Source organism: Vitis vinifera, chromosome 18 (assembly GCF_030704535.1).
Source record: "Vitis vinifera cultivar Pinot Noir 40024 chromosome 18, ASM3070453v1".
Classification (NCBI taxonomy): domain Eukaryota; kingdom Viridiplantae; phylum Streptophyta; class Magnoliopsida; order Vitales; family Vitaceae; genus Vitis; species Vitis vinifera.
Window position 1 is genome coordinate 22,890,159 of NC_081822.1, and position 18,914 is coordinate 22,909,072.

The 18,914-nt window shown below is 29.3% G+C and overlaps 1 protein-coding gene across 1 annotated transcript; it reads right to left on the minus strand.

Annotated features, from left to right (window-relative positions):
- Positions 1-11,004: 11,004 nt before the first annotated feature.
- On the minus strand, positions 11,005-13,018 carry LOC100251146 (3-ketoacyl-CoA synthase 11). The gene has a single exon (XM_010647523.3). The coding sequence runs from the start codon at positions 12,861-12,863 to the stop codon at positions 11,430-11,432; it is 1,434 nt and encodes a 477-aa protein (XP_010645825.1). The 5' UTR covers positions 12,864-13,018; the 3' UTR covers positions 11,005-11,429.
- Positions 13,019-18,914: the final 5,896 nt, after the last annotated feature.

An 18,914-nucleotide genomic window follows, 5' to 3' on the forward strand; every position in this document is an offset into this window, starting at 1 on the left:
ATAACAAGAACAATTTTAATTAATTGATTACATAAAACAATAAATCAATAAATGCAATTGATTGTAGACAATTGATCTAGATAACTAGTAGATTACCATCTTACACGACATATGAAAGAACAAAATATCATTGTACAGCTTTTGATCATCATAATCTAAACTTATCAAATTTTATTAGCTTTAAAATCTGATTATGAAAATATAAATTTTGGCTTTTGAAAGCGCTTGGACAAATTGCATGACAATGGACTTTGGAATAAAACTCTCTATTTTAGAAAGACTTGATTTCCTATTTTCTTATGAGACATAAAATGTCTCTGAATGTCTTACAAGAACTCTCTCACCCTTGTTTTCTTTAATCATTGAACTTCAAAATGACACTTTTTTATATGTTAAAAATATAATGTTTTAAAATCAATTTTAAACCCTTTTATAGCCATTTAGTTTTCCATTCAAAATAATATAGCTCCTCTAGACAATGAAACTTCTATTCTCTTAAAATAGATACTACCTAATTTCATTTGACAAGCATGTTTGAAAAACGTTTTAAAAATGATATACATGAATTGAATTTCATGACTCCGATTAATGGAGACTTGTGGATAAATTCGTGGAAATCATAATGAGATTTAACAAATCCTAACATATAAAATGATTTAAAAAATGAATTGTGTTTCTCTTAAACGATTTTTTATCTATTTAAACAACCAATTCTTAAATTAAAACTCAAATTATTTAGGGGATATTTCAATTCTTTGCAATAGTAGGAATCATTAATTTAAGGAGTAGCAGAGCATTAAACAAATAAAACAACCTTAAATTACATTATGATTTGGTATAATTATGAATTTGATAATATTTCTTTAATCATATTCAATTTGTTATTGATATGCATGTCACTGGTTAGATTTAAGTTTGCCCTTTAAAGTCAATGTTATCGTATCTTATAAATTAAATATTGCCTTTGGAAGAAACACTATGCTTGCTAAACTAGGTACACAAACTTTCCCCTCACTTTTTATTTAAATTAAGGTATACGTGTGAACTTTGTTTGCAATTGTTTGTTTGTTGTGTTGAAATCATATGATGTTGAGTTTGACTTGCTATCAATATCTAATGTTTATTGTGCAATTTGATATTTATTTTATGTTGCTTAACTTTTATAAAAGCACTTTTGAATGCTACCAAAGTACGTGTCCTTCGCTTACCTCTTTATATACATTTGTATTTATGCTTAATTCATATGATTGGTTAGCTTTACTTTGTTTGATCTTTGTGTTGATATGTCCTTGCTTATTGATCTTAGGTGGAATGCATATTGTATATGTTATGACATTGTTGCTTGTGAACTAATTCTTTTGTTTTATGGAAGCACTTAACAAGTTATGAAGGTATGTTCTCCACTTTATGTTATTATTGCTCATTGAGTGTGCTGTTTTGATATATACTTTGACACCCATGGTATCCACTAATTTACCTATTAATTGTCATAATTATTTCAACTTACTTAGTGGAGACTATTTTTAGGGCTTAAAAAGGTGCTATCGTTATGGTACCTTTCTGATAGGTAACTTAACCTCTAGACATAGACTCAAGTTTTCAAATACATGTTTTTTTAAAACAATGAGTCATTTTTTTAAGGTTTTATTTATTATTTTGTTTTCCTTTAAAAAAAAACAATAATAAGTGACCACTTCAATATTTATAAAATTAGTTTTTTATAAAAAAAAAAAAAAATGAGTTTCTCTCATTCACAAGGAATGCATGCGAAAAATATGGGCCCATGCATGCGAAAAATATGGGCCCATGCATGCGAAAAATATGGGCCCACACCCTCCATCTATCTATGCTATATAAAAAGAACATGCTAGATGTTAATATTTTTATACCTAAAAAACCTATTTAAAATATTTTATTACCCTATATGTTTAGAAAAACCCCCATAAGTAACAAAAATTCTAAAAACTAATTCAGTTCAGACTCTTAATGTTTTAGTGATAACTTTCTAACTGACAACCAACAACTCCAACAAAAAACTCATTTTCTTATAAACTTACTAAAAAATCATTCAATCACCATGTTGCCTTTTTAAGTTCTCATCATTGACTCAGTTGACACTAGTTCCATTCCCCAAATGTATTACCTTTTGGAAACCCCACTAACATTATAGCAAGTTATTTTGTTCTTTTCTTCTTCTTCTTCTACTTCTTCTGTCTCTCTTTTTTTCTTTCTTTTTTCTTTGACTATATTACAATTTAGTCTCAAGTATTACGATTATTCATAATTTACTCTCTTTATTGACTTTTAAGATTTGAGTTTGTCACTTCAATGTTTTTCTTGACATGCCAATGCCCTAAAAAACTTCATTTAAATGTCTTTATTACTTATAAGCCCATCATCCGTAGTTTCAATTCTTCAATAATTAAGACCACTTGTCATCTTAGCCTCTTTATTCACCTATTTTTTTGTTGTTTAGATTTACATAATTAAAAAACCTTTACAAAAAATATTTAATAATAAAAAATTCTATTCCCTTATCCAAAAAGATATTTAATAATTAAAAATTCTATTCGTCTCACTCTTTATTCACCTATATAAAGGCCTACACCCACCTATATGCATTCGCAACATTTGTAAAATTATAATTAAAAAAAAAACCATTATTTCTGATTTTTTGTTTCATAGGTATTCTCTACTTACTGTTGTTTTTAGGTATAGAATATTCATTCTATATGTTTACCTTAGGTGGGTGTTGGTTTTGGGTACAATATTTTTTTTCCTTGTTCATTTTTTCTTCATTCTAATTAGTTGGTTTTGGGTATGGTACATTTTTTCCTTTTTTATTTTTTTATTTTTTATCTTATTCTGATTATTTGTTTTGGGAAAGTTGTGTTTTGGTGGGCCAATTTGTTAAATATATGGTTTTTGGAACCTAGGTTTGTGAAATATTAAAAACATTTTTTAATGTGGAAACTTTTATGAGTTTCATGAACTCTGAGCCGCTTGTCTTTTTTGTACCAAGATTGCCCCTCCTACTATCCAGGTTAGCAGCATCCGCAGGGCATGTCAGCACAGGCTGAAACTCCAAAATCAAATATCGAGGTTCCCACAAAAACACTGTAGCCAACGGTTCTTTCTTCATTTTCTCTCATTTGATACCCATTCCTCTCATCTGTTTTCACACTGTCACCGAGGCGATTTGAGCTTCCCACAAAAACAGTGAAGCCGACGGTTCAACACCCTAGTCGACGGTTTTTTCTTTCCTCTTTCATTTGATACCCATTCCTCTCATCTGTCTTCACTCCGTCACCGAGGCGATTTGAGCTTCCCACAAAAACAGTGAAATCAACGATTCAACACCCTAGCCAATGGTTCTTTCTTCCCTCTCTCTCATTTGAAACTCATTTCTCTTATCTATTTTCACTCCGTTATTGAGGCGATTTGAGTTTCCCACAAAAACAGTGTAGCCGACGGTTGTTTCTTCCCTCTCTCTCATTTGATGCCCATTCCTCTCATTTTTCTTCACTCCGTGACCGAGGCGAAGCAGAGAAGCGTGTAGAGTTTTAAAAAAGTTCTGTCATTTCAGTTGAAAAGGCCTTAATCCCATTTGTCTCATCTCATATTTTCTTTCTCGAGGTAACCCATTCCTTCCTTGTTTTGCATTGGCATTCACATTCACGAAAATCTGCTGTTTGTGTGGGTTTTTTCTGAACTAGTTGTGGCTCAAATGTTGGCATTTAGGATTTGGTACTGAAATTTTAAATCTATTCGTAATGAATCATCATCGTCTTTTTCAATTCCATTGGATTATCTGAGTTTCTACTGTTTTTTTTTTAATTGGCAAATTCTCGAAACTCTGTTGTTTTGATATAAAATGAAGGCAAGAATGAAAAACCCATTTGTTTTGGTTGTGGTTTAGAACTGGGAAAAACAGATATTGAATTGATTTGCCAAAAAATAAAATAAAATTTCCTTGCTGCTTTTGGGTATTGGGAAACAATGCATTTTTAGTGAAACCCATTTATTAGATTGGGCTATGCAGTGGATTACCAAAAGTGAACACTTTTTCGGGATGATGTTTTTTCTTTTAGAGCGAAATAAGTGCTTGTGAAATGGTGATTTTTAGATTCCAACTTACTCAGGTTTTTGGGTTTTTGTGATATTGATTTAGAGATCCCTTTTAGAAGATGAAAATAAGAAAGGCTATATAGGAACTATTGGTATCCATGCAGTGGTTTAATTTCCTTCAGAACTTTTTTGGAACTAGGGAATGCAAGTAGAAAGGATGAAATGCATTTTGATCTATATATTGTTTTTTTTGTTTGTCTATGATTACTCCCATTTAACACAAAATGACGTAGATTTGATAATTTTATCAATTTGATTTTCGTATATTTATATAAAATTACTTTAACTATTAGGTAGTTGCTATAAATGCGTAGAAAAAAGGATATGGGTTTTCAACAGTTAAAATTATCTAGTCAAATTTATATTTTATACATACAAGTAATAATTGTAACCCTTAAATGAAATAACTAAATTTTAATTGACGTAAATTAAGAAATGAAAATTTTATGACACTCTAATCTTCAGATAAATGGTTCTTTATGAATAAACAGTGTGGGGGTGAGGTAAATCTCCATGGCTGACCATAAAGCTGTTCCGATTCCGTTGTGGTGTGGTAGTTAGAAAATGTTCACTTCTCATATTAGCCTTAGTAACTTCATTCCTTAACATTAGGTAATTCCTTTGTCAATACGTAGGCCGTTTCGCAAGGATATAACCAATCAATCGCATTGCATGGGCTACGTGCACAAAACATACTCAATTGCGCATCGTGTTTTATTTTGGTGATCAGTTGGTTAACCTTATTCTACTGCTAAGTTAACCTTATGTACTAGCTCATTATTCCTGAAAGTACGACCTTAATCGAATGTAGGTACTGCCTTAGTCAATGTTAAGTACTACTTGAGCCCACCTTGGGTACTAGCTATGTGACGATTGGAAACTATATTTTATTCAATAGTAGATAATTAATATGTGAATAAAAGTTGTCTTTATTTTTAACCCAATGGGGTCAGTTTGTGAAACATAGGACCCACAGGTTGTTTTCAAGCCATGCATAAATTAAATTGTATTCACTTCCACATACAACTTATCATGACATTATGTGTTTGATTACTCTGCTCATTTGGTTCCCCTTACCCTTACTATAGACTATACCATAGGTACTATCTTAATTAACCTTAGGTCTAACCTTAGTAATCTTTAGGTACTACCATAGTTGGACTTGCACACGACTTGTGTGCATCATCCAATTATCATGTTTGAACCTTAATTGCATAGTTCCTTGTTGGAATCTTCGAAAGTGCGTATGTGACGCTTATATATTTCCTACATCAAAGTATATGGACTCAACATACATAATTCCTCAATCTTTCGTTGTTGTATTGTTTGTAACAAATCTTTATGTCACTAAGAAAATGGAAGACGAGATGTTTTGTTACATTCATGAAGGTGGTGAGCATGTTAAGACAGTTGTTGGGTCCGTCGAATATAAGGGTGGTCGGACTAATTGCATTGTTGTTAGCAAGAATATCTCACATTCTGAATTCTTTTCAAAAGTATGTGGTGAACTTAACTTGGAGCCCAATTCAATAAAATTGGATTTCACAGTGAAGTTTGACCCATCATGTCTACTCCCATTGCATAATGATGCCGACATAGTGAAGATGTTCAAATTCAACGACATGTTTTGTCGTGCCTATGTCTTCCAATGTATTGAAGGTGGTGATGGCTTCATTTGCCATACTAGGTACCTAATGTATTTCCACAATAATGTTCCCTTTTGTATAAGCGTTTTTCACACCTAGGTGGATGGATGAGCAATTTCTTTCCCTGTGTTTTTTGTAGTGCCCCAACACCTATTGTTGCTTCAAAATCGGCTCATGTTTCCTCTATTGGCGAGCCCCCATTGCACATGTCTAATGAGTCGCCCACAATTGAGTCATTTGGGTTTTCATAAAGATGTGCTGAAACAAATATCGTTCAATCAACCAAGTCGGTTTGAACATTCAATTGTAGGTAGTGAACAAACCTTCCCAAATGCCTCGAAGTTTCGAGATGCAATCTATTTGATGTCTTTGGCTAGAAAATTCTGATATTCTTACAAAAGAAATAGTCCAAAACACATGACCGTAGTATGCACAATTGAAAATTGTCCTTGGAAAATCACTGCCCATGCAATAGGGTATTCGAACATTGTTCAAGTACACACATTCCGAAATCTACATAACCATTGCTTGGAAGATGTTGCCTTGTCTCAACCTTTAGTGAGATCCACTCGTGCGTCCTTGGTCATTGATGATGTCATTCGATCTACTCTTGAATACCAACCACGACAAATTTGTAAGGCAACATGACTTTTCTTCATAGTCTTTTGTTAAGGGTTTTATAATTGTAAGGGAATAATGTTAGCTTTTCTTCATAGTCTTTCCTTCACTTTTCTTTAAGGTTACTACTGTCTTTGCCTCGTCACCAAGTTGGACTAGGTTTTTTGTGCATCTCATCGATCAACTCTACGATCATGACGCAGTCAGGGCATTAAGTTTTGATATGATTAATGTGATTGTATTGGATTTCATTTTAATGGGATTGATGTCATGTAAGCATTATTTATTAAATAAATAATTTTGGATTCATTATAAAATATTTATTAATAATTATCCCTATTTTTATTTAAATATTTTTTTTTTGATTGAAACAAGAATACAATAGAAATCCAAGAAAAAAATATATCTTTTAAGAATTTTTTTTATAATTATTTATGATATAGTGAAGATAATTACGATTAGAGTTATTTATGTCATTTTATATATTTATATATTATTTGAATTAATTTTAGAAAATCTAAAAATTATTTACTTTAAATAATTTTTAAATTATGTATAAAAAAATTCTAATTTAATTTAAATTATTCTATAAAAACTAAAGACTTTATAGAACCCAACATAAAAGGAAGATAAATATTATTAGCATAAATTAAATATTAATATAAATAAAACATTGTCTCATATATATTTGAAAGTAAATATTATATCCCTCATCAATATTTTATTTATTTATTAGACTAGATTATGATAAATAAATAAATATTTTTTATATTAAAATAATTTACTTGATTAATCATAAATATATTAGAAAATTATATTAAAGCATTTTAAAATAAAAGGTAAAAAATTAATCAACTCATGCAATATCATATTAAGGTATATAAAATATAATATATAACAACATGATATAGAATATTAGTTTTATTATTATTACATAATATCACATTATGTATATTATAAAAGAAGCAACATTATCCATTATAATAATATATCTCTTAACAAACATATACATTTTATAAAATTTTATTCACAATTTTTGAGCTTAAAATCAAACAAAATTTCACAATTCTTTTTAAAAAAATAATTTTTACTTTTCCTAATCAAACATTCAAGAAAGTAAAAATAGAAAATGAAAATTGAAGGTTAAAACTAACAAAACATTTTTTCAAACTGAACACAACATAATCATTAAAATTAATTCTCAAACATTAAAATATTAACATTCTACATTTCTAAAATTACTATAATAAATTTTAATTTATCTTTTAATATAATAAAATTGAATAATATATTTGATATATATATATTATCGATTAATATGAATTATTATTATATTATTTCATTTCATATATTATTTTAATTAATTTAAATTATTTATAAAATAACTAAAATGAAAATTGAAAATTAAAACTGAAAAATGTTTTTCAAACTCAACTCAACATAATCAGTTAAAATTAATTTTCAAACATTAAAATATTAATATTCTACATTTCTAAAATTACTATAACAAATTTTAATTTCTCTATTAATATAATAAAATATTATTGAATAATATATTTGATATTTATATATTATTTATTGATTAATATGAATTATTAGTATTCTATGTCATTTTATTTATTATTTTGATTAATTTAAATAATTTATATAAGCCACAAATCTAATTTAAATTAATTTATTGAATATGGTAAAAAAATATCTCACAAAAGTTTCATGTAAAGAGGAAGATTTGAGAAAGATTAGAAGCTACTTTACCTCTGAAGTATAAAGTTTGTTAACTTTGCTAGAGTCATATAGAAGACTAAGATATGCATTTAAAATAATAAAATCAAATTTTTATAATTACTAATTAATTTTTGAAGTTTTATTTCTTCTGACTTACTCTACCTATGTCACGTACATTTGTATTAATGACTTAGTTTAACCTTTGTATTAAAAGAGTCATTCAATGATACTAATTTAAATGATATAATAGATATCAATTTAAACTATATAATAGAATATCATAACTAGTTATTAAAAATTAATAATTAAAATTAATTTGCAAACATTAAATAATCTTATATCTACCATAATAGATTTTGATTTAGTTTATTTAGTCAAAAGGGTGATTTAAGTTGTATATATTAATTTTAGTTTTTATATAATAAATTTATTATTTAGAAGTGAAATATTATATATATATATATATTAAAAAAAAATGTGGAATGAACCAAATTTTCATTGAATTTTAGTTTTTCATCGGAAGGGACTCGTACATGCTCTGTAGTACCCCTAGTGGATACTCGATCGATATGAAAAGTTCTTAATGTTAGTTGAGTACCTAGTTCTCAATAGATTGTCCCACAATAATACCTACAACTTCATCATAAGTAGGACTCCAACCATAACATAGCTGACAAGTCCAAGATGTGATCTTACAAGTAAAGGGGGTAATATTAAAAAGTTAATAATTAAATTATAAAACCAATATCATCTACTATCATCCAATGTAATCTGCGGGTACATGCATGGCATGTGTTTACCTAATAGTAGGTATGTATAAATCAAACAAGTTGCATTCAACTGTTATGAACAAAATCAGGTTGGTGAAATATTAAATTCTTGGTCAGTGCAGGCCCTTTTGTTCTTGTTATCATACATGCATTATGAATTTATGAGCATCCAAAGGACTGTTGCGTCTTCCCTCGTCCTTCTTCATTGTTGTGAAGATCTGCCAGCCCCTTTATTAGCTACACCTCTTGCTCTTCATTTATTAAAAAACCCAAATAAACATTATGCATAAATTGGGTTTCCTTCTAATATAAAGAATTAATAATTTATTGGATAGTAGACATGAGGGAATTAAAAACAAAAAAGAAGTTTTGTAATTTTTTTTCTCTTTTTTTTGTGGTTAATTATTTTTTATATAAATTTCTCTTAATTTTTATGTGTAGTATTTTATTTTTAATCATTTTGTATATTTATATAATTATTTTTTAAAACAACTCTAAAAAAATAGGTGAAAATAAAAAAAATAACTAAAAGATGTTATTTGAAAGCACACTATTTTTTTGTTTTAAGAATAGAAAATAGAAAATAATTTTTGATTATCAAATGTATTTTTCACCCTAACAAAGCTAGTACTTATGCTTTACCAATTAATAATCTATTTCTTGTTTTCAACTTTATGGAACGTGGAAATTCAAACTTCAAAAGATTAATGTTATGTCTGGTATATGAAAATTTTAGAAAAAAAATAGAATTAATATAAAATAGTGAAAAAAAAAGTATAAATTAATAAATCATTTTTATATACTTCTTTAAAATTATTTCATTATTTTTATATAAATATAAATAATTTTATACTCGACTATTAAATCTTGCATGAAAATTTGTTTAATTTGTCTCTTTAGGTAATTTATTATGAACGACTTCTTCCCAACTCCTTTCACCATAAAAAACACGACATTCACAATTTGTCTCAAGCAAAATAAAAAATTATTCATTAAATATTCATGATATGCTCCTTATGATAGGGTTCATGAATTATAATAAATAAACAGTACGAGTTGTAAGGTATATTAGTAAAAGCTTCGCAATTGCCTTAATTATCCCATGCAAATTGTTTTCTTGCAACTATTCAATGTCCTTATAAAAATTTTCAGCACTCTTTCTATTTTTTGTTATTAAAAATAAAAAAAATAATATTAATAAATTGTAGTGTATTCTTTTTTAGAATCATTTCACATTTTTACATAAAAATTAAACAATTTTAGTACTTGATTGAATGTCATTCATATATTATTCATTATTAAAAGTAGAAAATAGGAGTAACTTATCTATAAAAAAAAATTGCAAGAACTTTTACATAAAAAGCATGGACTCATCTTATAATTCTTAAAATTAACTTTAATTTTTTTTTTTAAATTAGGGTATTGTAAATTTTTTAAACAACTTTTAAAAATCATTCTTGTATTTTTATGTTAAAATTATTGATATTTTTGTTTTTAAAAATAAAAAATAATAAGTGTATCCAAAATACATAGCATATAAATTTTTAAGTAATTTTAGTTATATCGAATTTCTTTGCATGGTAAATCCAATATTAGAAAATTTGAGATTAGGAATATTTTTTTAAAATATATTTTTATTCTTAAAAATGGATTTTTTTGTTTTTTTAAAACTTGAACATACATTTGATAATTTTTTTTTGACAAAAAACAATCTTTTGAAAACTTATTCTGTGTTTCCTAGGAACCTATTTTAATTATTTTAAGTTGCTTTTATTTATTTGTTGTAGGAATTGTTTTATATAAAAAATAATGATTCAAATATAAAAAAAATTAAAAATAAAATACTATATATAAAAGTTATTTTTAAAAAATATAAAAAATAATTGGTAATTAATATTCGAAGTTCCAAACAGCCTAGAATTGTTTTTGAAAACTACACCTAAAAGGAGTTTCCAAACAAACCTATATATTCTTTAGATTTTATTAGATTATGAAGTCTCAGTATTTCATTCGGGATGCTTATTCTTTTGTTTTTTTTTTTTTTTTTGGGGTGTGTGTTCATGGTTTTGTTAACCAAACCTAAATTGGTATGCAACAGACTTCAGAGATGATGGAAATTATTTGAACAAGAGAGCTTTGCCTCTTTTATTCACACCAAAGATGCGTTGTCTTACCCAAACTTGTTCACGTGACAATATCTTCCATCCAAATCACCCACGGCTAAAGTAGGTTCCACTCTTAGAGTTACAAGGGATTACAATTTTTCTTAAAAAATAAAAAAAAGAAGAAAATAATACTATATGCATCACTTTATAAATTGATGTGATAGGTAATTGATTAGAGGTTAAAAATATGATGAAATAATATTTTTTCCATATCATATTTTAAATCATCAATAGACAATAATCACCCATCATTTTACAAAAGCCAAATAATATTCATAAAATTTTCTTTTCCGGAAAAAGATTTTTTATTTTGACAAAAAGAAAAAAAATGAAAATATTATTTTCCAAAAATAAAAATAAATAATATGATTATTTTGTTACCATGCCTTGACTGGGTATCTGTGAATGCAATCTCTCCATGGATTATCATAATCCTTAGGAGAGTCCCTCAGGCATTTCCACGCCAAACTGCAGACCTTGAACCCAGTCCCAAACGCCAGCATCCACATCCTATCACCTTTCTTCACCCTCCCTTTCGCTTCAAAATATGCCAGTTCATAGAACACCAGGCTACTCGATGTGTTCCCGAATCTGTGCAGACTCATACGAGCCGGCTCAGTCACTGAGTCACTGAGCTTTAGAACTCGCCCCACCTGCTCTATCACCGCTTTCCCCCCAGTGTGAATGCATAGGTGCTCAAAAGCAGTGGTGAAGTCAGGGACAATGGGTTTGGACTCTCCGCCGGAGATTGTAGAGGTTATGACTGAGTAGAGATAATGAGCGAGCTGACACAGTGGGAGGACTCGGGGTGCGAGTTGTTTGATGTGATGGTGAAGGTTGACGCCGGCGACTCGAATGAGGTCTTTGGTAAGCGCGACTCCGGTGGTGCCGTTGTCGTCCTCTTGTTGGAATGCGGCTTTGTAGGCGCTGTCGTTGGCGCCATGGTGGGTTCGGAGGGAGTGGGTGAGTTCCATCTTGGCGATTCGACGGAGACTCTGGTCGTTCGTCATGAGCGCGGCGGCGCAGCCGACTCGGAAGATGCAGTTGGTGACAAGCATGGAGCGGTTGTTGCCGCAGTACCAGTTCAGGCTGATGCTCTCGGTGACGACGACAAGGGCGTAGAGAGACTTGCGGCTGGCGCGGAGTATCTTCGCCGCTAAGTCGATAGAGATCAAGCCAGAGCTGCAACCCATGCCGCTGAGGTTGAAAGTTTTCACATCCGGTTTGAGCTTGTAATGGTTGACTACGAGGGACGAAAGCGATGGCGACGGCGAGAAGCTACCGGAGGTGATGATGACCACGTCGATTCTACTCGCGTCTATCCGGGTCTTGGAGAGAAGCGCATCGATGGCCGAGAACATCCCTTCTCGGGCCTCATCGACGGCGTATTCGAAGTTGGGTTCACAGCTTTCCTCGAAGAAGAACTTCGGTGCATAAGTCTCGTCGCCGAGACCGGACTTGAGGTAGATGCCGCGCATGAAGGCTTCACTCTCGGCAGAGAAGCTGTGGCTCCGGCGAAGAAAGTACTCAGAGACCTCGAGGGTACATCGGCGGTGGCTTTCCGGCTTGAAGCAGGCATAGTTGAGAAGCAAAACAGGACGTGGGCGAGTAGAGTAAAAGTAGAAAAGAGAGAGAAGTACACACCAGGCGCAGGAGAGAGAGACAGAGGTGGGGGCGGCGGAGAGGAGACGGAAGAGGTAGGTGAAGGGGGTGCCAGATAGGAGGGTGTGAAGGAGGAGGGTAAAGAAGAAAAGAGAGGCGAAGGAGAGCTGGAGGAGTTGAATGCAGGTGAGAGGAGTAAAGGGTCTCATGGCTGCTCCTTCTCCAGATCTCCAAATCTCGAAAGGGTTTTGGGAAAATGGGATAAAGATAGCAGAGAATTTATATGCATGGAGAGATGGGGGAAACTTCAAATGGCATTAAATTTTACAGTTGTTTGATCATCTTCTTCTACATTAATGGACCGTTGGCAGCGGTAGCGCTGTGGCGGGCAGCGGGCTAGCACTACACACTAGATAAACTATTTCTTTATTTCTTTATCTTTAATTAATAAAAGACGATAAAACCCACATTTTATCATGTCATCATGCAGAACTTCCTCGAAAGACACTTCCAAAAAACAATTAAAATTTTGAAAAGAATGGCCAAGAGGGCGAGGGCTTCAATTTTAAAAAATAAAAATCCTAAATTGAAATTATTATTTTTAACCGACAGAGTTAACCCTTTTTGTAGATATTTTTTAATATTTTAAAATAAAAATAGGTTTTTTAATTCCTGTAAGAAAACATGTTTTACAAACATTTTTAGTAGAAAAATAATAGTATTTTAAGACATAATTAAAATTTTAAAGAATATTATAAAAAACTTCATCATATACAAGTATCGGTTAAGTCAACACTCTACCATTGAATTATATCATTTTCTTGTCCCTATCGAGAAATAGAATTGACTAATCCTAAATAAGATAAGGGATCGAGACGTCACTATTTTTGAACAATTTAGAGTCAAACAATTATTTGGTACCCAAAATAGTAGTATTTTAAGTAATAATTAAAAATCTAAAGAATATTGTAAATTTTTTTACATCATATGTAAGTATAGGTTATTCTTTCATATCCACTATTTACTTTAACAATTTTTTTTTCAATTTATTATTAAATATTAAATATAATTTTTTATTTAATTAAATACCTAACATTTTTCTAAAATAAGAAAATCCTATCAACTACTCGTGCACTCTCCTTATTTAATTAATTAAATATATAAAAAGAGATAATAATTTAATTTGAAAATTAAGTAGTTTTAAATATCATATTAGAAAACATGTAGGATGTGTTTTGATAAATCAAATTTGATTTTTTGAAGGAATGAAAGAAAGAGATTTGAATTTCTTAAAGAAGATATTGTATGAAGGAATTCAAGCGATGACAACTATTAAAAGTAATATTTGATTTTTTTTCATCTAAATATGTATTTTGTATGTAAAAAAATCATGTTACATAGCATTTGAATATTTAATGATTCATAAGATTTAGACTTTAGAATTTTTTTTTTATATGTGTTTATTATTGATCAAATCGAGATAACTCAATCATTTGTTGTCAAATTGTTTTCAATATTTTTATAGTATTTTTCTGTGTTTACATAAATACATTTTAAGATTAAGTTTTGTCTTGAAGAAGGAAAAGAAAGAAATTTTATTTCTTGAAGAAGATTTCAAGTGACGGCAAGTGTTAAAAGATAATATTTGATATTTTTTTCTCATGTAAATGTAAATTTTGTAACTAAACATACTACGTTAAATAACATTTGAATATGTAATGATTTACAAGATATAAATTTTGAAATTTTTTTATGAGTATATGATTAATTAAATTGAGATAATTTAGTCATTTATCATTTTTTTTAAATTATTATTTTTATATCATCTTGTTTCATTTTTTGTATTTAGGGATCATAAAATATTATTCATGATATTTTTAAATTTTAAATCAACTCTTTATTATAAACAAAAATGTTGGAAAATACATGAAACATGTGAGAAAGGATATGAAGGAAAATACATGAAACATGTGAGAAAGGATATGAATCATGTGAGAGAAAATACAAATAATATAAGGCATCATACAAGGAATGTGAGAAATAGTACAAATAATATAAGAAAGAGTATGAAAAATGATACAAACAATGTGAGAGATGATACAAATAATATGAGAAAGGATATGAAGAATATGAAATATTAATGTTATGTTTATGGTCAATCATAATCATTCTATGGTGGAACAAAAAAAAAAAAAAAAACCCAATTCCTTCAATCCCATAGGGTCATGAAGAATTCAAAAAAGGCTCAATTTAGTGCAATACTTGGTGTTGGCATAAGCCAAATTATGGATTACATAGTGTAAGAATAAGGTAATTATAGCAATGTTAGCTTCACAAAAAATATTCATGTAAGCATGTTGATGTTGATTGTAGAGTTTAAATGAGAGATGGTGATGTAAAAGCTGCTTTGGATTTCTTGTACGGAAAGGTTAAAATTAATCCAACGTTTTATCAAATGTACAATGTTGATGAAGACAACTGCCTAACAAACTTGTTTTGGGCAGATTCTACAAATTTTGTTCCTAAAATTAATTGAAAATTTGTTTTTTAAGAACTACATTTTTATAAAGTTTCCCAAACAATTCCTAAATCAAGTTGGAGAACTCTTTTTAAAAGTAGTTCCTTGTTTTTTATAATAAAAAATAATCTTCTAATTTATATACACATCTCACAAATTTTTGCCAAAATTATTTTTTTAATATTTTAAAAACAGGTTACTTTTAGAATAAATTTGAGGAATGTTCTTTTGTTTTTGAGCATTTTGAGTAATAACTAAAATATGGAGAATACTTTTATGAATTATTGCATTGTATATAACTACACATTACCTCTATGTCGATAAAATTATTTTTCTTAATTTAAGTTTTTTTTTGTTTTTAAAAAATAATTAAAAATTATATAAGAAACTGTTACTTGAAATATTAAGCTCAAGACACTAAAAAATATATCTTCATTTTATGAAATAATATATTATACTTTTCTTTTGAAAAATAAGTTTAATATTTTATTTTTAAAAGAGATCAGTTGGTCAAATTGGAACAAATTTGTATTCAAATTATTTAAAAATTAAATGACTTCCTCAAAATACTCAAAAGAAAATACCAACTTTTTCCCCAACTTTTTCCCCACATTTGGGAAAGATGGATAAAACCATCTTCCTTATAGAGCAAAGCAAAACAAGGGTCTTGCATATTGAAAGTGAGTGCAAACTAGTATACAATCCGTGTTAGAACTTAGAACTCACTTTCAAATTCAAAACTTTCATAGGAAAATATGCACTTCAAAATTCGAAACTTTCATTGGAAAATAATACTTAGAGATTTTCTACTTTTGATTTTTATTTATTTATAATTTATAGCGAGTACGAATCGAATAAAATTTACCACTCTCTACATGGCTATATCTTGGGAATGAGATTAGGACACTTCATATGTTATGTCTAATTAAATAACTTTAAAGAATGAAGGAAAAGATTGATAATAAGAAGATTATGAAAGATTGCCAACTATAACGAGTAGAGTTCCTTGCCGCTAACTACAAGATGTAGAGTCCCTTACCATTTTTCTTTTGAGCAAAAGGTAGTGTGAGGGGGAGTAGTGCGATGATCACCACTTATGACTAACTATCTTAGCAAATTGATTACGAACTTGATGCAAAACTACCAAGTTGGTGGACAGCAAAAATCAGAGATTCAATAACCAAAAAATTGAACCCAATGTCCTGCAAATACAAGAAGGAAAAATGTGATATTTTTAATTAAGGATGACATTTTCGTCATCCCTAAGATATTTAGTAACCTTATAGTTGCTATAAAAGTAAGTAAATGGTACACCAAATTAAATAACTTTATCCAAAAACTACTTGTGTCTTACTCCTAATATTATTAGGATAATTTTTTTTTACTCCTACAACAATCATATCCATAAATTGTAATATATATATATATATATATAAGCAAAAAATTCTTATTACAAAATTTGTAATAATTTCAATAGCTCTTTAAGAAAAACTTTTCACATTTTTTTAAAAGAATGTAACAATTTTTTTAATAAAATTTGGGGTTTTTTAAATAATAAAAAATAAAATTATTATTATTATTATTATTATTATTTTGTGTGGGTGGGGAAGGGGGACAAGGTCTCCCGTCCCCCGTCCTACTATGCTAAGGAGAGAAGAGGCAATAACTTTCAATGGCGTTGAAAGTTTACCCAAGTGGTTGGCTTCCACTTGCTTCAAAGTTCAAACCTCACAAGAAGCTGCTCCACCTCTTATGTGTAAATAAATATCCCTCACCACTACAAAATTCAACAAGAAAGCCCACATATTTGGTGGCCATTTATGGAAGGTAGCTTTTAGCTAGCCACGTACAAGTCAACTTTTGGAAAGGTTTTTGATATAAATTCAAGAATTCATCTCATTCACACCTTGCATTCAAACATCAAAGTTGAAAACAATTCATTTCATCCTCAAAATCATGTGGGCTTTCTTTTTTCCTCACTTTTTTTTTCATAGACTTAGGCCGGTCCATTGTATTTTAAGTTTGTAAGACCCCTTTCATGCATGTGAAATTTGCTTAGAGCGTGAGGTTGTCATTAATACTATCTTTGATTTCAGAAAATTTGAGAAAAAATGTGAGGGAAACAAAGTGGGGAGGAAAAATAAAAAGAAGGAAAAAATTAGTAATTTTTTTTAATATTTTAAAATTTTTAAATAGTTTTTAGGGTTATTTCATTCACCTACTTGAGGCTTTGGTTAAATACATCTAGTTTTTATAGGTTTGAAATTTCATTATGCACCTTAGAGGTTTTAATAAAATTTGATTTTGAGTGAGAAGGGAGATGAGTGAAAATAAAAAATGAAAATAATAAGAGAAGTATTTAATAAAATTTTAAATTTATGAAAACTAATGTATTTAGTCAAAACCTCAGAGGAGGTGAATGAAATTAACCTAAATTTTAAAAATTCTTCATTTTTTTAAGGTGAGTCCCAAAGGGTTCTTATATTTTATATAAAAATTTCTATTATTTTCTTATATCAAAAATAAAAAATAGAAAAGGTACTCAAATTACACTATATTGTTTGGATATAAACTAAAAGAAAGTTTTGATAGTATCTTTGCTAATGTAATTTTATAACCAAATATATATATATATATTTGGAAAAATCACTTACTAAGTGATTGTAAGGAAATGCAATTTTTTTCTTGACTAGTTTTGAAAATTAGTATGATCATTCTTAAAAAAAAAAAATAAAGAATAGTATTTTTAAAATGATAATCATTAATAATATTTTATTTAAAATCAATTATAAGGACCTCATGTTTCATGTTTTAGTCGACCTTGGGTTAGAATATGACCTTGTCGTGGTTAATATTACCTCCAAAACCATGCCTATTACTTAGCAAGAAGCAAGCTGTTATACTAAACTAAGAGAGTCACATAAATCAAATGAATGTTATAGTAACATTGGATCTCTCAAATGGTTATGCTAACTATGTCTCTAATTAGAAAATTGGAGGTAATGATAACAAAAACATAAATGAAAGAGGTAGAGGCTTAGGATTGAAAAAAATTAGAGGAGGCTAAGGTCAACATGGATGAGGTGCTTGAGGAAATTCCTAGCCCATATGTTAGGTTTTAAACAAAGTTGGACACACTACTCTTCGTTGCTACTATCACTTTGATCATACTTTGTTAACTCCTTAATGTTAGAATTGAACCTCTAAAAGTAAGATATGATGAAATAAGGTTAGACTTAATTGTCTCCTAACTATCCATTTTTATGCATTAGCATTGTTGAGTATTCAACTCATATCATTTGCATTGTATATGACTTAAGTACATTAAGAATTGCACAAAAGATATAAGTCATAAGTTCCTTACAAAAAGATAAGTAGTTCATAGTCGATTCATGGATTTAAGCAATCTAGTAGATACTATAGTATACTATCTCCTAATTGGAAGGATGACTTATCTTGGTCAGTGGGATGAGTTTCCTATGGTAACTATACTAGTGTGTATGGTTATACATTAAACATGACCTACGATGAATCATAACGTGAGGCTATAAGATTGTTATGATTCACTAAGCTACTATATTATATAGATTCTCAACCTTGAGAAGATATTCAGCTTATGCTAAAATTAATGGGAGGTTTTGACCCATGGGTAAGACCATAATGTGGCCATATGTTCCTACAAATTAGATCACTATTGATGGAGGCAAGTGGCAACATGTATTCTCAATAAAGGCGTCATAAT